This window comes from Camarhynchus parvulus, chromosome 12 (assembly GCF_901933205.1).
Source record: "Camarhynchus parvulus chromosome 12, STF_HiC, whole genome shotgun sequence".
NCBI lineage: Eukaryota > Metazoa > Chordata > Aves > Passeriformes > Thraupidae > Camarhynchus > Camarhynchus parvulus.
This window is the reverse complement of record NC_044582.1, coordinates 19,663,959-19,691,928: the sequence shown is the minus strand read 5'-3', so window position 1 is coordinate 19,691,928 and position 27,970 is coordinate 19,663,959. Positions and strand designations below refer to the sequence as shown.

The 27,970-nt window shown below is 46.0% G+C and overlaps 1 protein-coding gene across 3 annotated transcripts; it reads left to right on the top strand.

Moving 5' to 3' along the window:
- Positions 1–27,863, top strand: RAD18 (RAD18 E3 ubiquitin protein ligase). 3 transcript variants are annotated; one of them, XM_030957002.1, is made up of 13 exons: positions 1–111; positions 226–307; positions 2,564–2,625; positions 3,550–3,620; positions 7,479–7,825; positions 9,040–9,139; positions 11,424–11,608; positions 13,514–13,590; positions 14,274–14,334; positions 16,636–16,770; positions 19,885–20,032; positions 25,160–25,222; positions 26,863–27,863. In XM_030957002.1, exons 1-13 carry the CDS (start codon positions 52–54, stop codon positions 26,960–26,962), a joined length of 1,491 nt encoding a protein of 496 aa, XP_030812862.1. In that variant the 5' UTR covers positions 1–51; the 3' UTR covers positions 26,963–27,863. The 3 variants fall into 3 exon arrangements, with proteins under 3 accessions (XP_030812862.1, XP_030812861.1, XP_030812863.1); XM_030957001.1 differs by having other exon boundaries at positions 26,860–27,863; XM_030957003.1 differs by lacking the exon at positions 16,636–16,770 and having other exon boundaries at positions 26,860–27,863.
- Positions 27,864–27,970: the final 107 nt, after the last annotated feature.

Genomic DNA, 27,970 nt, shown 5'->3' with positions numbered 1-27,970 from the left:
GGGGCGCGCGGGGGCCCGCCGGCGGCGGAGCGGGGCCGTGGGGCAGCACCGATGGCGCTGGCCGTGCCGCTGCTCGAGCCGCCCTGGCCGCCCGGCCTGGCCCCGCTCAAGGTGCGTGCGGGAGCGGGGTCCCGGGGCGGGGTGCCGGGCCGTGCCGCTCGCCCCGCGCTGCCGGGCCTGCCGCGGCCAGCCCGGCCCGGCCCGCTCATCCCGCTCTCGTTGCAGGCCGTGGATGACTTGCTGCGCTGCGGGATTTGCTTCGACTACTTCAGCATCGCCGTGATCATCCCGCAGTGCTCGCACAGCTGTGAGTGCGGGCGGGGGCGGCTGGGCTGCGTGTCTGTCGGTCTGTCTGTCTGCGGGGAGAGGCCGGGAGCTGGGATTGTTCCGCCCGGCAGAGAGAAGGCGCTGGAGCCTGCAGCAAACGTGGAGAGAAACTACAAGGGCCGAGAGTATCAGCACGGGGGGGGGAATGGCTTCCCACGGACCGAGCACAGGGTCAGATTAGAGATCCAGAAGAAGCTTCCCTGGGAGGGCGGTGATGCCCTGGCACAGGTGCCCAGAGCAGCTGGGGCTGCCCCTGGATCCCTGGCGGTGCCCAAGGCCAGGCTGGATGGGGCTTGGAGCACCTGGGACAGCGGGAGGGGTCCCTGCCCATGGCAGGGGTGGAACTGGCTGGGCTTTACGGTCCCTTCCCACCCAAACCGTTCCAGGGTTCTGTGATTCTCTTTGCCATGGAAGCTGGGAGGAGCTTTGCAAGATGGAAGCGGCCAGAACCTTCCCTTGTGTAGTTCCTGCTGTAATATAAACATGTGGCGTCTGGCATTCTGCATTTAAATATCTTTCTTAACATATTGAGGGTGGTACAAATACAAAGCTCTATGTGCAGAGTATTAAGAGCTCAAATTTTCCATGCTGCTCTGTCTGCCCTGGGAGATATCTGCTGGAACCTGGCCCCAAGTGCTTTGCTGAAGCCAGATTAGGAGGGAAGTACCTTGCCTTTTCTCACGTTAAAATAAATGCTTGTGATTGTTTGGTTCAGAAACTGTAGCACTTCCTTCCGTGAAGGGGGACGTTGTAGTTGGCAGTGAAGTTTAGTTTAGCTTGGCAAAGCTGTCACCGTTGAAGCCAGTGTGGGGAGCCACAAAACTGGAAATTCTCTTCACTTGCTGGTGGTGCAGCCTGCCTGGGGCGCAGCGGCTCCAAGCAGCAGTCATTGCACACGTGGGCCTGGCCCAGGGGCAGGTGCTGGGCTGTCAGATGCTGGCAGCCTGGATCTGCCACTTCATTCAGTTATTCATTATTCATACAGTTAAACTTTGTTTCTTTATGGGTTTCTCATCCTATTTCACTTCTTACTTTTGAGCATTTAGGTGGATTTGTGGTTTTAAGTGTTAATTGGTGCATTAGACCCGGTTGGATTTGGCTTGGAGCAACCTGGTCTAGTGGAAAATGGCAGGGAGTGGGATGAAATGAGCTTTAAGGTCCCTCTCAACCCAAACCATTCTGGGATTAATTAATGCTTCTGCTGCTTTTCCGATGCAGTCCCAGAGGGTGTGTGAAGTACAGATCTCTTTCAGGAGCTAGTGCTGAGACTTTGAGCCATGATGATCTAGTGAGGGAATGTTTTCCTGGGGAATGATGAGACTTTTAAAAACCTGAAGTGGCCGTGAAAGCTCACGGAGAAATTGACGAAGTGTAGCAAACGCAGAAATTTACTGTGACACTGTGGCATGTTTCACCACCCTGTGTTGAGGCGGGCTGGGGTGGTGAGGTGACATTAGGCTGTCTCTCAGCATTTCAGTGCTGTCTCCCCTCCTTTTTAGCCTCTTCTTTCAACAACAAGCTGGTATTATTTTGGAAAGGGGCAGAAGAGCCTGGGGAAGAGAGGGGATTGTGAGTTTATGTGGAGGGATAGAATGTAAGAAAATAAAGATAGTACAGAAAACAATCTCACACCTGAGGAGATGCAGCTGTACTAATCACCAAAGATTAGGAACAGGCCTGCCCTTAATAGGCCACAGCTATGTCCAGTAAGAAGACAAGTGCTACAAAAGAGGGGGTTAGGTGGGTGAGGAGAGGGATGGAGTTTGTTGGCTGTACTGTGAAGAAGAAGGAGTCAGTGCTGTGAGGAGCTGCACATGAGAAATCATGAGAAGGTATGGGAGCTTTGCAATGAGATGGCAACAGGTTTGTCTGGGGCTATGCAGGAAGATGAAAGTGATCAGCATTAGTCATGTCAAAAACCCAGCATGGTGAGGGAGTGAGCAGTGCAACCACTGCTCCAGTGGTGGGGGCTGATGAAGGGTTTCTTGCACTGGGGAACAAAAGGAAACAAACATCAGCTTTAGGTAGAGGAGCTGATATTTGATGTTGAAACATGTTTGCATAAAATACAGATTGTTTTGCAACAATGATAATCTCAATTCCATGTAAAAATAGTGTGTTTTCAATATTTGTGTATTGTGGAATAGCTGGCATGTATTGTACAAGGAAATACACGAGCAAGGATGGGGAACTGCATTTGGAATAATGTTCAAAATGATGTGTTTCCTTTTTCCAGATTGTTCCCTTTGTATCCGCAAGTCTTTGTCCTACAAAACCCAGTGTCCAACGTGCTGTGTGGTAAGTGTGGTTTTGGTTTGGTTTCTTCCCCTCAGTTTATTTTTTATCTTTTGGCAAATCTCAGGAGCTTTTCCCTTTGGACCGCACCAAATAATCAATTCTGATTGCATGGGCAAAGTGTGGTGCTCTCGCATCTGGAATTCTCCTGTTCCAGAGGCACTCCTCTGTCAGTGCAGGCAGAAGGGGATGGAGCATCAGGCCTGGGGCTTGGCTCGGGGCTGTGTGTGCCATCTGTCACAAAACATTTAATGTTAATTTGTTAAAATACTCCATCATTTAAACCAGCAGTGCTGAAACATAAGCGCTTTATTTTCTGTGTGTGAGTGGCCCCATTTCATCTCAAAATAAAAATAAAATAAAAAAATTAATAAAAGCTTTGTTTAAAAGAAGTGCAGAGAGAGTTGCAATGAGGTAAAAATCAGGAATTGTTTAAAAAGAATGAATTGAATGCACAAAGGCATCTCATAATTAATATTTTCATTACATAATCAGAAGATTAACATTTCCCTCCATCAGTTTTCATGCTTTTTTGCTTAAGGTTCTTGCCACCTTCAGAAGATGGTTTGGTTTGGTTTTCAAAATTATTAGACCTGTGCTGCAGTAAACCATTGTTGGTGCCTGGGCACACTGGGCTTTGTTTCTTTAGGTTTATGCTTTGTTTTTACCTGTTACCTTAATATCCCAGACTTAAGTTCTCAGGCAGTTATTTTAATATGAGACATTTTTGTGGAAGAAGTGTTTACCCTTTAAGCATCTTAATTCCTGTAGCACTTTAGTGGGGGTAGTTGAGGCATGGAGCCAAGAAGCAAGTTATTGATCACTTGAACATTTTGTGGGCACTTGCTGTTTTCACTGCATTTGAATGTCTGTTTGTTTAGGTTTGCTTTGGTTTGTTTTTTTGCTTTTTCTTTCTTTCTTTTATAGGCAGTCTCAGAATCTGACCTGAAAAACAACCGGATTTTAGATGATCTAGTGAAGAACTTTAATTCTGCAAGGTATTGATGTAATTGTATAGCTGCTCTCTCTGGTTTGGCAGCTGGCAAGCTGTGACTGTGTGTGACCAGGCTCAGAGCCCTGGAGGGGAGTGGTGTGAGAGCTGAGCAAAACAATTGTGGTGTCACAGAAGCAGTGTCCAGGATGAATGTTCACACTTTGGGAAAATCCTGCAGTGTTCTGGCTGAAGGGTACTGCACACTCAAGTGATGTGGAGGTTTTACAAGCTTATTTTGGTTCTGCTTCTGGTTAGCTGCTCTGGAAGTTACAGTCCCTGCCAATGGGTAGGAAGTCAACAGATATGTCAGGATTCTTTGGAGGAAATAATGGTGGTAAAGATTTTCTTCAGGATCCTTCCTGTGTGTGCAGGGGAGATTCTGAATAGAAGGACTTTGTCCAGTGGTTATGGTCACCTTGTAAGAGCATTCTTTTGGTGAAGTCATTGGCTAGGAAAAATATAGCTATTGAAAGACTAAAAATGTGAATTTTCTTGGCTAAGGAAAGTGATGGAGTGCTGTGCTTTCAGCTTGATTTCTTAGCTACTTTTCTGTTTGTTTGTAATTCATTTTTGAGCTTCCCATCCCTTTAAAAGACAGGAAGCACAGAATAAATATGACTTGGTAAAATATCACGACAGTATCACAACATGTATCATAGATGATACATCAGTAGATACATGAAGTTCCTGGTATTATCTGTTTTCTTTTGATGAGAAGCTACTCAGTGATTTGCTGGGAATTCTGTGGGTGTTCCTGTCTCTGTACGAGACAAATGCACTTTCATCTTTTTCTCTGAAATTAACTTGGAGCTGGAAGTCAATGAGACTCTTGGCTTTGTAAGTGACAAGAAGCATAGTTCACTTGATGGCTTTGTTTCATGAGAGAATTTTTCTCTGATGAAGATCATGGAATGTAGATAGATCTAATCTTCTATATGACCACTACTGGATTTAATTGATTTATTTGAGTAATTTAAATCCTATGGTTCCCCTGTTTCAGCTTGAATTCCAGTGCTTCCTAGTGATAAATGGATTACTATTTTTTTTGTTAACGTCTAATTTTGTGGGGAACAAGTAGTGCTGACTTGGATCCATTATGATATTGAATCTTAAACGTTCTTTTTTTTTTTTGGACTGCTTTAATGGATCAGTATAAATCTTACCAGTGAGAGTAGTTCAATAACCTTTCCTTTTGTGACTTGGAGTTCAATCAATTTCTCACATGAAGCTGGATCAGTGGGGCTGTGGAGCCCAGTCTGGGCTGGGTGGAGGGAACCAGAGCAGGGTCTGGGTGGCAAAGGCTCCCTGCTGGCTGCTCTGGTGGCACAGACCCCTGGGGCAGCGCAGGCAGTGGTCAGTGTGGTGTCCAGGGCTTGGCACCTGGGCTGGCTCTGTCCCCGGGGCTGCAGGTGCCCTGAGCTGAGGGGACACTGCTTGTCCGGAGAGCGTTGGTGGCACGAGCATCGTTCAGTCAGAGCAGCGCTGCTCTGTCCTGCTGATGGTGGAACAGGACAGATCTTCTGTCTCCCTCCTCCTTCACCGTCTGCTTTGTCTCCCCTTGGCTGTCCCCAAAACCAAATCCACAGGCCAGGGGTTGAAGGGCTCAGCATGTTTGAAAGATCAAATGTGTTCTAACTTGACTTTGAGTCTTGGGTAGTTTGATGTTGATGAAAATTAGGCCTTAAATCTTCTCAACATTTCACAAAGTGCAAACCCATTTCTTAAGTCAGGCCTGGAGGGGAAGAAAATGGTAATGTTGGTGGCACTTAGAGTGAAAGCTGTGCTCCAAGGTCAGCGTGAGCAGGGAATGGGAATCGTTCCAGGCAGACCGAGCACTGATCCCGTTTGTGCTCTGCTCAGCATGAGGTGTTTGCGCCCTGGATGGGCTGTTTGCAGGGGATGGGAATTGTTCCAGGCAGACCGAGCGCTGATCCCGTTTGTGCTCTGCTCAGCATGAGGTGTTTGCGCCCTGGATGGGGTGTTTGCAGGGGATGGGAATCATTCCAGGCAGACCGAGCGCTGATCCCGAGCACTGATCCCGTTTGTGCTCTGCTCAGCATGAGGTGTTGCAGGATGATGGGGATGTGTGGGAATGCAGCTCCCTCCCTGTGCAGAGGGTGGGCTCTCAGTGGACGTGGAGGTGTCCTGTGCTTCCTTATGGCCGTGGGTGTTTCTGTGTGTGCAGGGAGAGGAGCAGGCTGCTGTGGCTGTGCAGTGCCCTGGTGAGGGCACACCCTGACCCCAGCGGGGCAGGAGCTTGGGGGCATTGCCATGAGCACTTTTCTGTTCCCTCACCTGCCCGTGCTCTGGGGCAGGATTCATGGCTCTGGCCAGGCCAGGAGAGAAGGATGAGGAGCAGTATTTGCATGAGCTCACCTTAATCAAGACTTCTCTTATCAGTTGCATGAGGCCAGTATCTTTAAAAATAACAGGTAAAGTTTTGTGTGAAGTGTAAAGAATTGATTTCATTGCCCTCTACTAAAGAGATTATTTTGAGAAAATTTGTCAGTTTCTGCATCACCTTGTTAAATAGAAAAGTAGTAGTCCTTGCTGAAAAGAATCTCCGGTTTTCTTCATACATAGGGAAGAAAAATGTTTTTACTGTCAAGTTTATCTCTGTTTCCTAGTCAGGGTTACTCGACAGGTAGTGAGTCAGAGGAATAAACACATCAGCTCTGGGTGCTGGAGAGAGCAGGTGCTGTCATTGCTGATACAGTGATTGAGCAGGAATGCAGGAGGAATTTCAAGGAGATACATTGCTTTTAGTGCAGTTGGGACTGTTCCGTGCAAGTTCTTCCTAAGAAGATTCACAGCTCTGTCTCTTCCTTGGAATTTATTTATGTGGGAGCCTTAGATTCCCAACAACTCTGCTTCATTGCTGCTTCAGCAAGAGAGAAGTAAACAGACTGTAAAATGGGAACCAGGAGCTTGATGAAGGACACTTAGTTTCTGTGGGTGTTACAGATCTGAAGGAAAAAAGTGAGAAGCTGTTTATGCTGTTGTTGAAGCAGAGGGAGGATGTTTAGAAACCATCCATCTTTAGTTAAACAGGTGGTTTTTACCTCCCTGCCCTGACCCATCTCAGAGACTGAGGAGGATGGGTCTGGCAGGAAGGTTTGGGTAGTGGCTGTTCTGACACCTGCTTGATTCATCTCTCAGCCTTCAAAGGGAAGGACACTGCTCTGCTCATAAACTGTGCATTGTCAGCTGTGCTGCAGTTACTGCTTTGTGCCAGGAAGGTAAAATTCTGTCAGCTCAGAGCTCGTAGCTGTCCATTAAGCTCTTGAGAGTATCACAGATAATGCTGAGACCATACACAATATGCAGAGGTTTTTGAACACCATGTAGAACTGATGTTTGCCATAGGATCAGCTCCCAGGTGAGCTGGCCAGGCTGGCAGTGGCAGAGGCTGGACCCCTCCATCACTGTGTGCTTTCTCTGGGCTTGATGAGTGATGGATGAGCTTCTAGTTGAGTCATGCTTGTCCGAATCTCTCCAATCACACTTGTCAGAGTTTCTGTGATTAGTGAGAAATTTGAGTGATTCACTCTGGTGCTGAGGGAGGGGGGCAGGTGACAATGTTCTGTCAGAGAGGCCAGGGCTGTGCCAGGAGTGTCTGCTGTGCCAGGAGTGTCTGCTGTGCCCTGGCTCTTCTGTCCCTGGCGTGTGGGACTGTGAGATGTCATCACCCAGCTGCTCATGAGCCCAAAAAACCACATTCTGGGAGAAACCAGTGTGTCCCCCTTTTGCCCTCAGTCCTAGCATTTTCACAGCCAAAAGAGAGCGTGTGTTGGCAAACAAGTTTTCAGGTTCCTCACGCATGCAGTGTGCTAGCTGTGTGTTTTCTCCTGGGTGCTCCTAGGCAGCAGCTGTTGCAGTTGGTGTTGGAAGCTCCTGCAGTTCCATCCCCCCAGGCCTCCAGCCAGCGTCCAGCCCAGAGCCACTGGAGTCCTGGTTCTCAGCCAGAGTCCGAGGAGGTGCCAGCCATTGACAGCTCCTTAAGCAAGGACAAAGTCTGCACCTCCACGGAGGCAGGTGGCCTGGCATGGACTGGTCAGAAGAGTTTCAAAACTGAGGAACACCATGACCTACACAGCACTTCTGCAGAGCTTGGTGGTAAAGACAGCAAAGTGATTTCACAAGAGATTCCTGGGTGCGCCCAAAGTCATGAAAAGCCTTCTACATCTGTGCTCAAAGGAGACAAGAAAGGTGAGGTGTTTGATTTCTGGTTGTGTCCTGCTCTCTCCCCAACGTGTGGCTGGCTGTATGTGTTAGAGGACCCTCAGAACGTGGCACTCATCCCATTTCTCTTGTGGTTCTGCTCTGTGCTGGCACGTTCAGCTCTTTCCCCTTTAACTGGCCCGTGCTGCCTTCACACCACTGCTCGTGTGGGACAGCTCTGCTCCAAGTGTGTTCTTCATGAAAGAGCTTGAACTGCTGCCAAGGACTTAAACGGAATTCAGTGCTTATGGATTCCTTTGCTTTGAATAACAACACGGAAAAACAATAGTTGTGCAACAGTCTTAGTAAAAATGAAGTAATTTCTCTTCTCCTTCCCCCTAATGACTAAACAGACACTGGCATTTATTCTGCTCTTGTATCCTTGAGCAGGTTATTTTATAATGTGTTTGTTATTTGAGGGGTGAGCCTGAACTCAAAATGAGCACGGCAGCAGTTCTGTTAATATTTTTGTTTCCACACTCTCCAAAAGAGTCATCTGCTGTATTCTTTGCAATTCTAGAGAGTTAAGGTGAATTTATTTGAAGCATGAAAAAGCTCATTTATACCAATCAACCACAATAAAATGGCAGAATCCTCTTAGTTCTGATGTGCTGGCAGCCATCCTATTGACCTAGTTAAAAGCCTAAATTAAAACAAAACACCATGTAGGAGTACACCCCTGGTTCTTAATAGTTCAAATTTAGCTGTTGTTTTGTGTAATGATTTATTCATCTGGAACTCTGAAGTTCATATGTATTCATTAGCTGGATGGATCCTGCTGAAAGAGGTACCACAGCCAGGAAGGGAGCCACGGGAAACCTCTTGTGGTTTTACATCAGACCTGCTTGTGTTGATAAGTTAAAACTCACATGAAATTTTACTGCTTATTTTTGAGCAGTTAAAACTTTCACTTGCTCCCTATTCTATGATATTTTTGAATCTTTGAGCATGCACCACATGGAAGTTATGCCCACAAATGCAAAGTAGTTGGTCAGACAGTATTTGTGAAACACCTGGAGTGAGAGGGTTTAGTGTTATTTGTTCCTGTTCTGAGAACTCAGATGTAACTTCCAGTACAGTAACAGACAGCTCAGGGCTAGTGTGCTTTGTTATTGTCCCAGCTATTAGTTTTGTTTTAGAGGGAAACATTTGCTCTTTGCTGTTACATCCACACTAGTAAATTCCTTCTCCCTTGCTTTCAGTGGAATGTCCTGTTTGTGAGGTTGCTATTCTGGAGCAATATATAAACAAACATCTGGACAGCTGCTTGACCAGAGGGGAGAAGAAGGACAGCCTGCGAAGGTAAGGAGCAGCTCTGAGGGCTCCAGATGTGTGTGGCTGGTTTGAGCACTGCTGCACTGAGAGCTGTGTGCTGCTGGGGCATCATAGTGGTGGTTTGTGTTTGTTTCTGGCTTCCGTGCTGTGTGGAGCACTCTGAAATCACTGTGGGGATTGTCCCCCCGTGAGAAAGAGTGTGGATTGCCGGCTCAATTACTCTTTGACTTTTAGTAGCAAGAAAACAGTGGCCAATGCTTTAAAAATTCATTGCAGGGAGAGCTTAGTCTGTGTGTTGTTCTTGTCACCTTTCTGCTCCTTGGCATTTAAATTCCCTTCAGATAACACTGATTCCCATTTTTCATTTGGTGAAGGAATTGCTTCCTGCAGTTCAGGTGTGCCAAGAGACATTTTCTTCAATAGCTGTCAAGTTAAAGAATAAAAATTGCACCTTTCTTTCCTCTCTGTGGGGCTGTTGAGGTTTCCTGAAGATCTCAATTTCCATAAGATTAATGCATTCCTTTGGCTTTGTGCCCCTGCCCTAGCATTGGTCATGGTCACCACATTCACATCAGAAGTGGAGTTTCAGTTTGTTTTACTTACAGCAGAAATTTAGGCTGTTGTTATTTCTGACTGATGAGACTGAGGAACTGGGAGGATTTGTACTTGAATGCTTGTTTTCCCAATTCCCCTGAAACTTGAATTAGAAAGTAGTTTTATGTTAAAGCTCTTGTTTTGTCCAGTCATGCTTAGAGTGCAGTCTGTAAGCTAAAGGACTTTCAAGATGAAAAAAATGGTAAATGAATATTGAAATCTGATGTTAGATTTAATTTCCATTTGGAATGGTTTAGTGCTTTCTCTGTTCTTAATAAATGGAAAAATAAGCCAGATCTTTCCTTGGTGTCACGCCCATGTCCCTAACAGGATTTAAAGTTCTGCTTATTTATCTCTAGGCTGCTTAGGCGTCCAGCAGGTGTCAGAGCAGGCACTGCCCTGGGGCTGGCAGCTCTGGGCAGAGCCTGCTTTGTGCGTTTGGTGCTGGTAGCAGCACATCCCTGTGCTTCCCTGAGGAGTGGGAGCTCTGTTTGTTCTCAACCCAGGCTGTGTTAACAGCTGAGCAGTTCCAGAATGAGCTGCTCATTCAGCCCCCCAAAGCTCCACAGGGGTAATTCCAACATGTGAATGTGTTTCCAGGGAACGCTGTGTTTCTCAAGCATGGGAAACCCAACCAGCATTAGGATTTAAACCTGTTGTGAGGTGTTTTCCTGTGGCTGGCTGCTGGAAAGCTGTCAGCACACTGCAGGTCATGCTGCTGGTGAGCTGGAATACACACCAAGCTTCTGTAGGACTTTCAAAAGATTTACTTTAATTATTCAGTGAAATTTTTTATATTTCCCATAAGAATCTGAAAAAAACTTCCCTGAAGAGTGTATTGTGGTAATCCATCTTCTGTTTACCAGCCATGCTACAGGGCTGGATGAGAGTAAATGAATTATTGACAGTTTTTGTGTAAGGCTTTTTTTTAACCTTGAAATTTTCAGTGTGATAAGTTGAAAGTGCTGAATAGTTTTCAAATAAATCTATCATTTTCACAGTGGAAAGCTGTTAACTGCTCTGTAATCCAGAGTAATGCAGCTGAGCTTTATTTTGCTGCAGAAAGAAAAATGTCTAATTAAATGCTGTTCCTCTATGAATTACTGCAGTTGCAGAAGATGAGTAAGGCTGCAGATGGGTTTTGGCCCCTTTGTTTTTCCTGGTTTGAGAGTATCTCATCAGGAGGTGTAGGGCAGCCTGAGCTAATTCAACAGGAGGAAATGTTCCGCTAATTTTAGGTGACAAAAGTTGTGCTAGGACTTGAATTTTCTCTGGCAGTTTCCTGTAATTAAGTTGTTTTCCCCAGCTGTGCCAGGAATGTTGAGTCCTGACAGAAAGCAGTGGAAAGCAGTAAATTTTGGATTCAGATGTTATTCCTCTGGGAACACTGTTACATGTCTTTAATGTCTCTCTATCACCAAACCACCCTTCTGTTAGCTGGGAGCTGCTGCCTTCAGGTACATGACTATTTTTCTCAAAGACATTTTTCCAGAAAGCTGCAAAATCTCCTAATTTGAGTTTTGGCTTGATGTTTTAATACTTTTAATATTTCTCCAGCTGATTCAAGTAAGCCATGGCCAGCACTGGGGTGGAAAAACTAAGTTTCTTTCATGTATATGTTATCCTGAGTGGGTGAAGTACCCTTAAGTAATTGTAAATAGTTTGATTTTCATAGGGGTATTAATTAAATAAAGTCTCTTTTGCTTTCCTTTGGCAGTTCTGACCACAAAAGGAAGTTGATGTCCAAAGTTGTTTATAACCTGCTGTCGGATCGGGATCTGAGGAAGAAGCTCAAGGAGCATGGTCTGTCCACCTCTGGGACCCGCCAGCAGCTCATCAAGAGACACCAGGAGTTTGTGCACATGTACAATGCTCAGTGTGATTCCCTGAACCCCAAGTCTGGTAAGTGAGAGGCTGCAGGGAGGTTGCTGCCATCCCAAACCATCAGTCTGCATTTCCCCTTCTGCTGGCTCTCGGGGTAGGCTCAGCACTGGTTTGACTGCTGGAGAAGTGGAGCTGGAAGGATTTATCTTGCTAAGTCCAGATCAGTGCAGAATGCTGCTTTAACCTGCTGGGGGTGCTCGGGCTGAGCCCCCACTCAGTGCTGCTGGTGGATGGAGTGGCACCCAGCCTCTGCCTCGCTCACCTAGACGGCAGGAAGAGTGCTGGGTGTGTGGTGTGCACTCCAGCTGCTCTCCCCCGTAATGCCAAACTCTTCTGTGCTCAGAACCTGTGCCCAGTAATGCCAAACTCCTCCTGTGTTCAGAACCTGTGCCCAGTAATGCCAAACTCCTCCTGTGTTCAGAACCTGTGCCCAGTAATGCCAAACCCTCCTGTGCTCAGAACCTGTGCCCATAATGCCAAACTCCTCCTGTGCTCAGAACCTGTGCCCAGTAATGCCAAACTCCTCCTGCCAGAACCTGTGCCAGTAATGCCAAACCCTCCTGGGTTCAGAACCTGTGCCCAGTAATGCCAAACTCCTCCTGTGTTCAGAACCTGTGCCCAGTAATGCCAAACTCCTCCTGTGTTCAGAACCTGTGCCCAGTAATGCCAAACCCTCCTGTGCTCAGAACCTGTGCCCAGTAATGCCAAACTCCTCCTGTGCTCAGAACCTGTGCCCAGTAATGCCAAACTCCTCCTGTGCTCAGAACCTGTGCCCAGTAATGCCAAACCCTCCTGGGTTCAGAACCTGTGCCCAGTAATGCCAAACCCTCCTGTGCTCAGAACCTGTGCCCAGTAATGCCAAACCCTCCTGGGTTCAGAACCTGTGCCCCGTAATGCCAAACTCCTCCTGGGTTCAGAACCTGTGCCCCGTAAAGCCAAACTCCTCCTGTGCTCAGAACCTGTGCCCAGTAATGCCAAACTCTCCTGGGTTCAGAACCTGTGCCCCGTAATGCCAAACCCTCCTGTGCTCAGAACCTGTGCCCAGTAATGCCAAACTCTCCTGGGTTCAGAACCTGTGCCCCGTAATGCCAAACCCTCCTGTGTTCAGAACCTGTGCCCAGTAATCCAAACCCCTCCTGTGTTCAGAACCTGTGCACAAAGGGTGAATTATTAAAGCCACACTTAAGATGCAGACGTGCGTTTTGGGTGGTAGCAGGGAGCCTGAGGTTGCTGTGGAACACCAATAGCTGAGCTTCTGAGGAAGCACAGGTGCCAAATTCCTGGAGTGTGCTTAAACCAGTTTGGAACAGGTTTTATTCTTTCACAGCTTAATGAGCTTTTGTTCTGCCTGCTTCACTGTATGGTGAAGTGTTTGTTTTAATAACTGCCCACAGCTGCTTGGCAGTGCTGTGGAGATGATGAAATGCAGAAAGAGATTTGTAGAAGTAAATGTCAAAGTAAACTGTGCAGGGTTCTGCATAGCTGTGGCTCTAGTTAAATGTTACAGTTATGTTGTTTATAGGCTTTGGATGTGTCTGACAATTGGTGAAGTTGGTTGTAATTCCTCTGTGAGCTTTCCCCTTGAGTCTGCTCATGGTTCTGTTGCCCTGGAAGGTGGTTTGGGGGACAAAGTAAGATAAACAGTAGATGCAATTCTTGTGTCTTCCATTGAAACATCCAGTGTAAAATGAAAAATCTCTCTGAATGGCAGCCTGTGTGCCACAAGCACTGTTGTGTGCAGGAGGGAGGTTTGGTGGGATGTGGAAAGACAGCATGGTTGCCTGGGATTGGAGTCTGAGCTTTCCCTCTTGGGGGGCTAATGCTGTTTGTGTTTTAAATGCAGGGTAGTTTCAGTCTGTGCTGGTACAGCTTTTTATTACCCAGCTCCTGTTTCAGTGATCCCTTTCTTGTATTTCCAAACAGTTGCAGAGGTTGTTAAAGAGCTGGAAAAGAACGAGAAGATTCGGGTTCAGCTAGAGTGTAAGAAACCTGGTGAAAATGTAAGTGACTGCTCCTGGTTCTCACAGAGGGGTGGCCAGCAGAAACTGCAGAGAGGGCACTGGGAATGTCTGCCTGTTGTTTCATTGTGGGAATTCCCAGCTGGCGTATTAGAATTCACATCAGCATCCTGTAGTGAACCTGATTTTCTCACACCACACATTTGTCTTGGGCAGTCCTGGGTGCACTGCTGAGCTTTATGCCCAAACCCTTTAGGTAGGAGCAATTTTTGACTGCAATAAAAATTCTTGAGTTAAGTTCTCCTTGGCCATGCTGGAAGATTTTGACCCTTCATGGCAGTGTGGGGAATATTTTGCTTCCTAGAATTCTCTAGGATTTAGCTAGCAAATTCCATGCTTCCGTATCAGCAAGGGCGCCTGTTCTCTTCCCATGACATCTGATACTTTGGTGGCTTTTGAAGCCTGTTTGTTGCACAGTGGTAGGAATATTTTATATTTATATAATATGCTGAGTGTTACGTGGGGTGGCTTGGTGCTGGTGACTCGGTGGAAGCAGGGCAGGACACTGTGGACATGTTCTGGAAATGTGGATTAATGTCATGAGGTACTGAAGGCTGGGGGGGAAAACAAATAGTTGCTTCTTCCAGTTTTAAGTCTGTAATTTTAAAGTCTGCAGCTTTAACATCTTTATATTTATGTTAAAAATATTTGTGTGATTTCTGTAGAGCTTGACCTTCACAAAGGACCAGACAGAGGAAGAAATAGATGAGATCCACACTGAATATCGTAAGTAACATGCAAATTTCACCTCACTTTGCTTTTAAATCTACCTTCTTTTCCTTTGAGCTGAAATACACACACTGATTGCCTCCAAAGGCTTCTCTATTTATGCACTTTGTTCTTTCTTAGTGTGCTGCCATGTTTGCTGGCCATGGAAACAGCAGAGCAGGGTGTGGGATGTGCAGTTGTGTGGTCACTGGGAACCCTCTGCAGCAGAGCTGCTCTGAAAGGCCTTCCTGAGCCCACCAGGGCACTGGCCTTCCTGCTCCTGGCTTTATTTTCTTGGCCTGTTGTACACATTTAGAACAAAATATATTAAATACTGTCTTAATTTTTCAAAGACAGGTGTTTGATTGGGTTTAGATTGCTAAAAGGGCATGGCTACAAGATGAATCACTTGGAGATCTTGATAGTCTCAAGCAGGTTAACTGAAAATTGAGAAGTTAAAAAATTAGGAAAAAGGAGAAGATAGAAGAGTATTTTAATGGGAAGATATGGTTTTAAAATTAATAAAAAATATTGACCAAAGAGGCAAATGGTAAGTGGTGTCAGGTAATTATTTCTCATAATAAGGAAGAAATCATGAGCATGAAAAAAGAACTGTATGTTAAAATTCAAGAACAGTCTGAGATTAAAGAATTCTTATCAAATGCCGTTATTTCGCTGTAAAACAGATGGACTTTAAAGCTTTAAAAAGCTTTATTACACAATGAAGCTTTTTTTTTTCCTTTTATTTTACAGCATTTGCACCCCAGACCCTAATTCCCAGCTGAATGGATAAATGAACTCTGGTGTAAATTCTGAATAAAGCCCCTCAAATATGTTTTTGTTCTGCTTTTCCATATGAAAAAACACACTGAGGCTATGAACTGCAGAACAAACTGTTTGCGAGAAAACGCTTTTTTTCTGCTTCTTTGCATTTCCCTGGGCTCTTGGCAATTTGCACATTGCACTGTTGGCATTTTTTTGCTGTTTATGAAATAGCAATTAATACTTTGGCTTGATGAACCTGAGGATGGGAGCTCTGCCTGGCACTTAGGGCCATTGTCATTGGCTTCTGCCCCACAGGACGCAGGGACACCCCCAGCCCACTGCTTTTTTTGTGGACTCTATTTAAAGAGTTGAAAAGTCTACAGGAAAGGAAATACATCTGTGAAAAAAATATATTTGGTTGCCTTTTCTGCTTATAACTCTTTTTATTTGCCATGTTCTTTGGAGGTCTGCTGCTTTGTCTTGTGTTTAAATATTTGTCGTTCTGTCTGGGGCTGGTTTACGTTGCTGCAGTTTGGTGGGATGTGCTTGGGGTGTCGTTTCAGCACCACACTGATTTACAGTGTAGCTGAGCAGTGCTTGTGTGCCAGGACATTTCTTTTCAAAAAGCTTTGTAGTTCTGCCATGAGCCAGCACAACAAAAGATAGTAATGCTGGAAAAACTGAAGTGCCAGAGGAATTCCGTAATGAGAGTGCAGCAACTCAGACACGACATCTGAGACAGGACTTGCTTTTTATTAACAGAATTTTTGGCCTTATGTGGTGTTTTCAGCTACTCGGGGAAAGGGAGTCTGTGTCAAATCTGTTTCCTTCTGTGGGGCAGAACTTGGTGTTTTATAATGAAATACATCAAAGAATTTCTTCACTGGAAGGGTGCTCAGCCATTGGAATGGGCTCCTCAGGGAGGTGACACAATGCTTGACAGTCCTTTCTAAGGAGAAAATCCTGCTGATGTCCAGCCTGAGCCTCCCCAGCCCAGCCTGAGGCTGTTCCCTCTCCTCCTGTCCTGTTCCCTGGGAGCAGAGCCTGAGCCACACCTGCTGTCCCCTCCTGGCAGTGGGGCCCTCCCTGCCTGGCCGGGCTGAGGTGACCCACAGCATCCTGCTGAGGACACCGGGCATTTTCCAGTGTTTACAGCCTCTCAGTAAAGCATTTGCAGTACTAAGCTTAAACAATTCCATTGCTTTGGCTGAGCACCAGAGGAGTGCTTAAAACGTGATTGAAAGTGCAGAGAGTATTTGGATTATTAACTTACTTAAAGGATCTGAATCCCAGCAGTGTGATGGGCATGACACAGAGCCTGAAGTGTTCATCCGTGCTGTGCTCTGGGCTGTGGGCAGCTCTGTAACAGCACAGACACAGATTTGGATCCTTAATAGAATGTGGAACATATCACAGTGCTGGGTTGGTTTTCCTCCACTGTAACAAAAATGTTTTTAATTCAGTTTTAGGCGTCCATTTCTGTTCACATCCTTGCAGTGTTTGTGCCATACCTTAGTCCTGTGGGGATGGTCACTGATGCTCTGTACCTTTCAGGAAACAAACACAGAAGTGAATTCAAGTTCTTGGTGGATCAAGTAAATAAACGGTGGAAGAAAATGGGTGAGAGGAAAGCAGAAAGTGCTCAAAACAAAGAGGAAGTTGCTGTCAAAGAGCTGCCAGCAGCCGCAGGTCAGCCACATTTTGTATTGTCCCCTCTTGGACCACACTGAGAAATGCTGGATTCCCAAAGAAATGGTCTTTCATCTGTTGTTGTTCTTCTAGACCCTTTAAGGGGAAAAAAGCCCATAAAGATCAAACAGACCCTAAAGTGATTTACTGCTATTGATTTTTGTGTGGAACATAGCATGACCCATAATAAATACATTAGTTTGGTTTCTGTGTGTTGGGTGTGGATGTGCTTTATCTGGGGCACGTTCCAGTGGGTTGAAAGGGGGTGTCAGGTTCTGGCTCCGGTTTGCTGCAGGTGCTGAGGATGGCCACTCTGCAATGAAGGTGAGGGTGGGTGCTGCTTGCTGCCTTTCAGCCTTCCAGGATCTTTACTGTGAGAGGGGGTTGGTAATTGGGAGCTGCAGAAGCATTTGTGGGGATTGGATACAGGAATTTTCCATCCTGAGACTGAAGCAATAAAATCCTTGGGCTTGTTTTAGGCTGTTCATGCAGGATGTTGCCCCTCTCTGACTTGCTGTGTTTTGTGTTTGTACCCTGGAGCACAGTGGGAGGTGGGAGGGCATGGCTGCAGCTGCTCCCTGGCTGGGAGGAAGGAGCAGGTTTTAAAGTTTTAAACTGGTTCTCCATCCTCCCCAGCCCCAGACATCACCCGGGGAGCACTGCCTGCGGGAGCCTCTGGTCTCCTCTGCCTTGTGCTTCCTGGCTGCTTGGGCAGGGAGCCTCTGTCTTTGAATGTGGCCTTAGAAGAGCATTCCTCAGCCTAATAGAACTTGTGGATTTCTAATCTGAGAGACTGAGTTCTGGAGAGCCCCCTGGCCAGAGTGGGACGTGCTGCTGTCAGAACGCTCAGGAAAACATGGCAGTGTCGTTTGCCCCAGCTCTCCCAAATCCCTGTGCTCTTGAGCTGACTTCAGCTGGGCCTCTCTCCAGCACTGGCTCTTCCAGAGCTCTGCAGAATAAAAAGAAATGAAGAGAACAGTATAATAGTATGAATTTTATCCTTATTGTTTCCTGCAGACCTTGGAGCAGTGCATGATCCGTTCTGTGTGAAGGGTAAAAGTTAAAGGAATCTCAAGGATTCCTTACAAACAAATAAATAAGATTTTAAGCTGTTCCTCTTCTATAGCAGAAGAAGAGGCAATGGGTTATTGGATAGTGGGGTCACAGCCTTGATTTCCAGCTCTGGAAGGGAGGGATGGGCTGCTGTGGATTTTGGGGTTTCTGTCTCCTGTGTGAGCTGTTCTCTGTGTGCTGCCCTGCAGGCTCTGAGAAGAGCTGATGTAAAACCATGGAGTTTTTCCAAAAGAGTGATCAGGTAGAAAATAACTTGAATCAGATGTATCATTCTGCATCATGTTCAGAATGTGGCAGCACCTCATTTGGTTTTGGCAAACCTGCACAATTTCCATTACACTTTGTTCTCAGAGCTTCCAATAATCCTTGGAATTTCAGTTTTATGCAAAACATCTGCACTCAGATGACTGTTTATAAACAACTGAAAAAGCAAAAAGGTGATTTACAGGGGAGGGAACAGCTGCCTAAAACCTGTTTGCTCTTGGTTCCTTGTAACAGCAATTGCCTTTGTATTAAACTGGGAATTACAGCGTGGGGAAGAAGGCAGTAGTGGCCTGATGGTAAGCTGGTAGAGCCAAAGCTTTGTCTGCGTTCCTTACCCACTCGTGGTTGTGTTCTCATGGAAGTGGTGGAATTGTACAATTGAAAGAGATCTTTGGTTTGGTTGGGGTTTTGTTTGTTCGTTCGTTTATATTAATTTCCTCCTCCATCTCTCCCATTGCCTCTCCTGTGCTATTGGTGATGTAATTTAACCTCACTCTGTTTGTGGTGACATTTTAATCATCTGTTCCTGATTTACGTCATCTTGCTTTTCATCTTTAAGTTTAAAATATGTTTCCTAGTCTTTATAACTTTTAAACATGGGGCTGTGCTTTCTCTAAGGGGAAGGCGCTGTAAGGATTTGATATATATTGGTGCTAAATAATTTGATTCAATAAATATTAACTGTGCTGAGCTGCATTATTGCACAGGCCTTTGCTATTTTTACCCTGCTAATTTCAGAGAGTTGTGTTTCATTAGTTGGACAACCGACTCGCTGGGATCTGCTGGTCGTTTTCAGCAGACAAAAATATGCCCCTGATGTTTAATTATGCCTGATAGCAGGACAGGGCAAGCTGAGCTGAATCCAAAGATTGTGAAGCCCCTCCACGCTCTAATTAAAGTTCTTGGCCATTTCTGTCCTAACCATTGCTGGAGGGGCAGAGAAGTCGGTGTGGTTTGAGCAGGAGCATGGCTTGGGCCCTGGGGTGGAGCCAGGAATGTCTGTGGCTGCCAGAATCAGTTATCACTGAGATGGGGCTGCAGAGGCTTTGTGTCCTGAGTGATTTTTTAGTGAAGTAACTCACTTGCAAATGTTTGTGGGTATGGCATGAGGGCAGTCTGTCTTTTCATACCAGAATTTTGAACATGTATCTGTTTTCTCTTTGGAGGGGCAGAAGGTCTCTTTTCAGAGAACTGATCATCTTTTCATTGAACAAAACACTTGACACAAAAAACAGCAGAAGGGTTTTCAATTTTTGTCTGTTGTGTTGCCTAGGAATTATTTTTCCTGTTGAAATGGAAATGTCAGTGCACTGGCCTTGTCTGAGCTGCATAAGGAAGTAAATCACAACTGAAAATAAGCCTGTTAACTTGGTCTGTAAAACTTAAAGCTCAAGCTGTCTGATGTAGGGGCTGAAGCACAAGCAGCCAACAGCACTCATTAAGTGCTTGCTAATTTCTGAAATGAAGTTCCATCTTATAAAATGTGTAACACCTCCTCACCCTTTATTTCTCTCCTCGTGTTTGAAACTCGACAGTGAAACATTTCTGGTTCTCAGGGAGTTGTTGGTTGGTTTCTTTTTTTAAATATACAGGAAAAGAAATTCAACCTTTGAAACTGTCAAAGTTTTGGAAAATAACTATGTGGGAATGAGATGTTGGTATTTAAATGTTTATAACTGAATTTTTTCTTGAAAATCTTATCTCTAGGCTGCAGAATCCTAAACAATAGTATTTTGCATTATCATTCATTCTCATCTCTGTCTTTCTACATGGTAGAACCTGGGGAAGAGGATCCCACAGCTGGAAAAGCCCAAGCACTCCAATCAGAAATTCCTGATGGTCAAAGAAATGAATCTCATGGCTTGAAGGAATGGCAGAGATCAGCCTCTCCTGAGTTCTCACTGTCATCTGGCTCAACATGCAGGTCAGTGAGGCAGGCCTGGCTCTGCTGTGTGCTGGGGGAGAGCTGCTGGAAGAGCTGTGGCACTGCCAGGGAGCAGTGCAGGCACCCAGCTCACAGGAGGGGTGCTGGCTGGGCTCACAATTCCTTCTGCACCTGCTCCTGGGCTTCCCTAGCTTCAGGAATGGAGCTAAAGTACATGTAGAAGTCACTTGATACTTTGTAATGCCTTCACTTTATCACCGTCTTACCAGGGGGCTGGGATTGTGTTAATTGTAGTGAAATAAATCCAGCAGAAATCGAACAAGAGTGATTTAGATGTTGATGGTTTTAGAAGTATTGTGGTATTGTATCAAGTAATGGGTTTCTGAGGCTTGTGTTTTTCTGATAACGAGAGGGTATCCTTTGCCAAGAGTAAATGTTTTTCACATTGAAATGTCAAAACTGGAAATATATTTGGAATTCCAAATCTGCATGCTGCATTCCTGTGAGGAGGGCACTTCTAAATGGAGGGCTGTTGTATTGATGAATGAAAACAAAATGAGGGTGTTGAGTAGCATATAGAATGTAACAGAACGATCCACAAGTCAGAGTTGAAATGTTTGTTCTGCAAAAAGATGCTGCAAAGAAATCAGTGATTCTTCTGTTTTCTCCTTCATAAGGTTTGTCCCTTTTCAGTTTCATGTCAATACTTGCTAAGGGAGTAGTTGATCAAGATTAGAAATTCATCCATTGTACACTAATCACTGATGAACTGATATTATTCAAAGGTCTGTGCTAAAACTGAAGAAATGAGAATTTTACTCCTGCTGGAGAAAAGATCCAGGCCAGGCATGGAGGCTGTAGCAGCGCCCCAAACATGCTTGTGCTCTAGAGAGATTGATGATCCCACCCAGAGAGCAAACTGTGTGTTACAGATAAGCACCAAAACACAGCCATGGCTTTGAAAGGGTAATTTTTCAAAGCTCTGAAGTCACGGTTGCACAGGGCTTCCACAGGCCTGCAGTGCTCCATATGAATAGTCCTGTGGAATTCTTTGACTTTCTGGGACTGAAGCCAGATTTTACGCAACTGCTTAAACAATAGGAAAATTAGAAAATAAATTAGGAGGAACAATGATAAGCCAGTTAATGAGCCATGTAAAGGAAATATTCCATTATAAGTGTTTTATATAATGGCAATAATATGCAGTTCTTTAAGCAAGTTATTTTTTCTTAAAAGTGTATTTAACACAAGTGTTGGTTCTTGATGACCAGAGTAAGACCTGAACAGCAGACAAAACCCAACATTGGCTGTGTCTGAGATGCTAAAACACAGTCAGAATTTTGAAATCCTGGTGGGAAAGTGCTGTGTCCGCAGCCTGTATAAATCCCTGTGCTGTTGGAATACCCAGAGTGACTGCAGTGTCTGCCAGGAGGGGTTCAGGCCATAGGAAAGGGCCCCATTTGCAATAAATGGGGCTTTTTGGCAGTGAGTTTAGGAGCCATTGATCAGGATCCAAGCTCTGGGTTTAGCAGGTCACTAAATCCTTGGATTAATCATCTTTACATAAGATGAGCTTTAGTTCATCAGCAGAAGAGGTAGAAATGGGAGTGCACTGGATGGCAGCAACCCTCTGAAATGGGTGACGTGGGTTGGCAAAGCTGGCAGGATGGAGTGCTTGGAAATGCTGTGTGAGCTCTTCCTGGGCAGCTCCCTCAGGCTGAGCTTGGAGGCAGTGCTGTCCTGCGCCCTGGCCATCGCTGTCAGAGAGAGAAGTGTGTGAAAATGTGTTGATCAGTGCAATAATTGCCTTTTATAGATCTTCAGGACTTTTTAACTTAATAAATCTTGCACTGCTTTGGCTCAGCGATGATTTGCATCACAGTGTTTGATCTGTGAGTTTTGGCCTCACATGCGGATTCATTGTGAAAGGATGAGGATACTTTCTGCTATGCTGTTGATTCATACTTTTCTTCTCAAAACTTTGAGCTGTAACAAATGGCAGGAGCTGTGAGGCCTGGTGGCAAGTCCTGGGGTGGTGGTCAGATAGGGCCAGCTGGTGGCCTCTGATGTGTGTGGTGGAAGCTCTTACATACAGCCTGTGTCCAGGAGGACATCAGTCCCTGGTCAGGAGCCCTGGGCTGGGGACATCTCTGAGCCCTGGAAGCAGGAGTTGTGGTAGGGAGTGCTCCTGGTGCTTCAGCCACCACATCCCACTGCTGCCAGACCCCTCAGGGAAGCAGTTCAGGAAGATGCAGCAGATCTTTCCCTTTTCTCAAGGAACAGCCTCAGAGCTATCTTCTTGGGCTGCAGAGGAGGCTGTGGGAAACTAAGGAAACCTGGAGAGAGTCAAGGAAAACAGCAAGATGGTGGAACCTGTGCAGGGTTTGGTACAGACAAGAGCCCTCTGGGCAAAGCCAAGGCTGGCAGACCTCTCCAGAGACAGGAGCATGGATCCGTGGGCATGTGCTCTGAAGAGGAGGCTCTGCAAAGCCGGAGATGGGAGCATGAAGCCATGGGCATGTGCTCTGAAGAGGAGGCTCTGCAAAGCCAGAGATGGGAGCATGAAGCCATGGGCATGTGGTCTGAAGAGGCTCTGCAAAGCCAGAGACAGGAGCATGGATCTGTGGGCATGTGGTCTGAAGAGGAGGCTCTGGAAAGCCGTGGAAGATGCTGTGTTGCACAGCTCATCTTGGACATGGCACGGTGCCTGGCTGCTCCAGCAGCAGGCTCATCCCGTTCCTTGCAGGGGGACAAGGTGCAGGCAGGATTGCAAGAGGGGGAAAGCTGCTTGCCCTCACTCCTGGGCATTCACCTCCAAATGACATTGGTAAAACAAGATGGGCTAGAGCTCATCTCTTGTGCCAGCACTGAGGGAAAACATGCCCAGAGCCTGGGCCAGAGCACATGGATGGATGGGAGGATGCTGGCTGCTCATGCGAGGCCCAGGAGGAACCTAATCTGCCTTAAAATAAACCAATTCAAAGGGCTGTTTGCTCCTCTCAGTTTTAGAGCGAGAGGCATGTCATTCACACTTACATCAGCTTTTTTCTCTCTATTTTAGGGTGGTGTGTTTATCTTAAATGAAAAAGAGGGGGGTGGTGTAAGTCATACCCAACTGATGGTCAAGAAAGGAAGAGTTGACTCTTGGGTGACTGACTGTAAGGGATCAGGGGAACCAATCCTGAAGGATATGGAGTGGGACAATTGCCTGAGTCACTGGAGGTGCATTTCTCCCAGCGTAGAGGCATAAATAAATGCAGGATCACCCTGCTCCACAGGATGCTGGCTGCATCTTGAGCAGTTCAGGTGAAGAACTTTAATCATTTTGGCTGTAAAAATTGACTAATCTGGAAATGATCTGTAAAATTGTGGGAGAGATTAGTGACCTTCACTTAAGGAAAGGACAGAAAACCTGTTGTGGGAATTTGTCTTGAATTTGGAGTCTGAATGAAGTCTGAAGGGGTGTTTTGCTGTGCCTGGATTCAATGTAGATAGATACCTCTGAAGCATTGAAAAAGCAGAAAAACACTGGAGAAATGAACAAAACAAAAATTCTAAATTCTGTGATGTCTTTAGCCTCTGTGGGCTAAAATTTATAGAAAAAAACCCCTTGAGAATGAGGTGGCTGTTTCTCTTATTTAATTCATAATCTTCAGTTTAAGAGCTAATCATTTGATGCTAAGAAGAGGGAGGAGTTTTCTTCAGGGAAAGAAAAAGTTAATTTAAAATACAAATTCAGTTGGTGGTCAGAGTGGCTTTTGTTTAGTTGACAGTGGTTTTTGATGATTGTTTTTCAACTGTGGCATATTTGAGGATATTTTTTTTAATTTTCAAGCGCGTTTGTCCCCTGGCATGTGCCAGAAAGGTGTGTGATTACCTGAGCTCCAAAGGCAGCCTTGCTCGGGCTCGGTGGCTGAGATTGATGACCGGCAGAGCGGGATGCAGAGAGCTGCTTCAGAGTGGCTGGCGTGGGGCAGTGGGATGCTGGAAGGGATCCTGAAGCAAAGGGCTGTTGGCTCCAGCTGGAAGTTCAGAGCCCTGCTTTGCACAGCTACTGCAGCTCCTCAGCCTCTCTCTGCAATTAGGGCGTAGGAGTTAATTGGCTTCTCTGGGGACCGATGGCTGTGGCGTCAAGGGCCCCTTCATGGCTCCATGTGTAGGCCAGAGGTGGAACTCGCTCCAGGACGTTTTGTACTTGGTTTTAAAAAAGTTTGGTAGGCCTAGACCATGGATTCCACATGTGAATTCTGAACGCACATTACTGGTTTGAACGTTAGCCAGACTTTTTCAGTTTTATTGTTTTGCGGCGACAAACGCGGTGGGTGATAAATGCTGCAGTTTTCAAGGCAGGGAAGTACATCATGTTCAGGCCTCAAACCTGTTCTTTTTCTATTTTGGGGGACTAAAAGCACACAAATAGCCCTGTGTCCTCCCCAGTTCTTTTTTAAAATGCAACTGGAACATCAGAGTGGGGTTTGGAAATATGATGATAACTCATTCCCTGGGCATCCACTTCATGCACCGAAAATGAGCTTTTGATGGGCTTCTAATTCTGAGAGTAAAAACAAGGTTGACTGTCAAAACGTTTCCCATCCATTTTTGGTATCTTTTTCCTTTTTATCTGTATGACTGAATGTGCATGTGTTGGAGGTTACTCTAACCTGGTGTTGTTTGTCCAGCCAAATTCCTGTTGGTTCTGTAGTTATCGCCACAGGAACAGCTGAGGACTCTCACTTCACAGGGGAGACAGAATGGCAAAGGGTGAAAAAATCCTGCTGTCTTACCAAAATTTTATGTCACACTGATTTATTTAAGAGAGACTTTAAAAAAAGAAGGTACACTTTTCCCCCCAAGATGTCTTGCAGATCCTCTCCAGAGAAACTTTCTGGTGCCTGAGGATACAGAGGTGGTGTAGTTACCACTTAACATACATAAACATAGAACTGTCTTGTGTGTTAAAAAATGGTAATGAGACCCTAGGGATAACTAAAAATGAAGTGAGACAGAAGCTTCTGGACTGTGCTGTAGGTTGGTGTTCTTTCTCATTGCTGTTGGTACTGGAGGGGTTGGTCTCAACCAGGGGTTCTGCTGCCATTGCTGAGTGGAGCCCTGCATTGCTGTAGGTGTTGCTGAAATAATTTCCATCCATTTTATTTTCCCCTTCAGCACCAGTTCAGACATTCTGGCAGATGTGGAAGGATCTGAGACATGTTCAGCGTCCTCTGACAGGTGAGTAGAATATCCAAGAGCTGAAGTCCTTGGTATGGGTTTAGGTCTGTAGCTTGCTGTTGGTGGAATCCTGGAGAAGCAAATGCCTCAGGAAAGTCAGATTCTTGAAGAATCCCCACAGTTCTGGGAAGCACAGTTTGGTCAGTGTATGTGGAACCTTGAAAAATGATCCCTGCGTCCTCCAAGAATCCACAGATGCCCAATCAAATATCTGTATTCTAAGGGATATATAACTATATATTTTAATTTAAAAAAAAGGAGAGGAAACTGCTTGGTTATGGAAAATTAAATCTGATCTTCTATTACATTTGAAAATTCCATTGTTGACAGAGCTGTAGGTGAGGCTGACAAGCTGAACACGCTGGAATTGAGCATCTGTTTTGATTTACTTCTGTTTGAGATTAGAAGAGCACTTCTTGGTTGTTAAAATCTCAGTGTCTGCAAGTCTGAATCATGATCCTGTTTCCCAAATGAAAAGCCGTGTGAAGGGGCTGGGGAGAGCTGGAGAGGGCCGTGGGTCCACGAGGCCCCTCGGCGCTCTGGGAACGTTGTGTTCAGTGCCAACGCCAAAGCCCAGCTGGATCTGACTGCTGGATTCACACAGATCAGCCTGGGCATGGCTGGGGGTCCCAGGGATGCAGGAGAGCCATTTCCATCGTGGTGCAGCTCTGAAACACAACTCGTTCCTGCTGTATCTTAGTGTGTATCTGGTGGCAGTCAGCAGATGTGGACTTGAGCATCTCAGAGTTGTCCATTGTTATTTTCAGTTGTGAATTCCCAGTTTAAGACGAATAGTCCCTGCAGGATGGATTCAGCCTAGCAGATGGTATAAACCAGTGTGCACTTAAAAGGAATGTTTAATTAGCAAAAGCTGTTGACACATTAGTGGCATCTTTCATGTCAACACTATGTGGAATTTTAAGCTCCAACTGAATGACAGAAATCAGCTGCTTCATTTACATACAGCTAGTTTAAGAATTTTTTCTTTAAAATTATCTGTGACTAAAAATAAAACAGTTGTTGAGTTCTCTGTGGAAAATACTTTGTCCATAAATGAGGAGAGTGCCTGGCAAGGCTGCAGGCCCCAAGTCCTCCTTTGGGGGTAACACTGACCAACCTCTCATCCTGCTTCCAGGTGGCTGTGCCCCAAACTGCTTTTTCTGATAGAACATCCTTATGGTTTTGTCAGTGCCAGGGGTTGTCCTCAGTTATGGACACAGAATCTAGGGGGTTGCTGCTGTTCCTTGGGTTCCACACTGGTCTCTGGGGACAGAAGAAGAGGCATTGTGATGACCTGTTCCTGCGGGCTCAGGGGCTTTGGGATGATTTGTGGTGCTGTCGCCTTCCTCAAATGAGAAGGCAGAGAAATATTTCACTCCCCATGCTTGGAAGTGTTCAAGGCCAGATGGACAGGGCTTGGAGCACCCTGGGATAGTGGAAGCTGTCCCTGCCCATGGCAGGGTGGAATGAGATGACCTTTAAGGTCCCTTCCAACCCAAGCCATGCCCTGGTTCCCCATCACCTGTAGCACATACATGTGCAGCATCTGGGTACTGCTCGCAGTGCTTGTGCCCAGCAGCAGTGTGTGCTGTGCTGGGGCCCTGCAAACCCCTGTTTGCCCTGTGTTCTCTCCCCAGCAGCAGCTCCGTGGCTCTGGCAGGGAACAAGAGGAAGCTGCGGCGGCCGCGCGTCCCCGAGGAGAGCGGGGCGATGCCCCAGGGCAAGAGGAAGAGGAGCTAGTGCTGCAGGCATGCCCAGCTCAGCCTGGGAAAACCCCTCCTGGCTTTTCCCCGTTCTCTGAGTGTCTGGCTGCTCAGTAAAATGCTGTATTTTCACATCACTGCCATTCCAGCTGCCTTCATCACCAGGCTGGTGGGTTTGCCCGCAGCCCTGTGGGCCGTTGGTGGTTGAGGTTGGGCACAGAGTCCAGAGCCCTGCAGGAGCCTGACCTGGCTCCTGTGCCCGAGTTCCCTTGCTGGTGCAGCACCTGGGCTGTGTGCTGCCCCTGTTCTGCTTGCATCCTGGGCCAGCCTCATGTGCCCTCCTGGGAGCAGCTGCAGGATGCTGTTTTGATTGGGGCTGGGCAGGTACTGGTGCCCCAGTTCCTGGCACAGCCAGGGGAGGGAGGGACCAAGGGATGCAGGGAGATTCTGCCCTACACTAACAGGCTTTTTATATATGTCTTTGTAAACTTAATCAGTATTATGTGTCATTATTTCAGTTTGAAGTCCTGAAACTGGGAAGAAATCGGAAGGTTGTTGACATAAGTATTTTAGCTTTCAAACAGTTACATTGAGAAGTGTGATCTTCCTTAGGAGGTGGTGGGATTTTGTGCTGCAAGGAAATGAAGGAAATGCAAGAAACCTGAACACTAGGGAAGGCTTTGAAAAATAAAGCTTGAAAGGAAAATATGAAAATACTTCAGGTGCTTTTGCTGAGCCCTGAAGATTTGGTCAGTGGGAGCTTGGCAAAGGCGGCACAAAGTCTGGGTAAAATTGAGGGTTATTGTGTCTTGACTTCAGAATGAAGCTGGGATTCAGGAATAATCCTCCTCAAACCGTGGTTCCCAGGAGTATTTGTGTTTGGAACAGGCTAAATCATGGCACATATAAATATCATAAGTGCACGGAGTGGAGTGATGCAGAGGCAAAGCAGAACTCTGGTTGTGTTGATTTGGTTCTTTTTTTACTAAACCAAACCTTTTGAAAGACAGTTGTTGGTGTCTGCTTTAGGGCTGCCTTTTTGTCA

What these genes read in the sequence shown, in the direction of transcription:
- RAD18 (XM_030957001.1), top strand. Translation starts at nt 52, where the DNA reads ATGGCGCTGGCCGTGCCGCTGCTCGAGCCGCCCTGGCCGCCCGGCCTG. An exon ending in GCTCAAAGGAGACAAGAAAG is followed by an intron (nt 7,826 to 9,039) that starts GTGAGGTGTTTG and finishes CCTTGCTTTCAG; the next exon opens with TGGAATGTCCTGTTTGTGAG. An exon ending in GTAAGAAACCTGGTGAAAAT is followed by an intron (nt 13,591 to 14,273) that starts GTAAGTGACTGC and finishes TGATTTCTGTAG; the next exon opens with AGCTTGACCTTCACAAAGGA.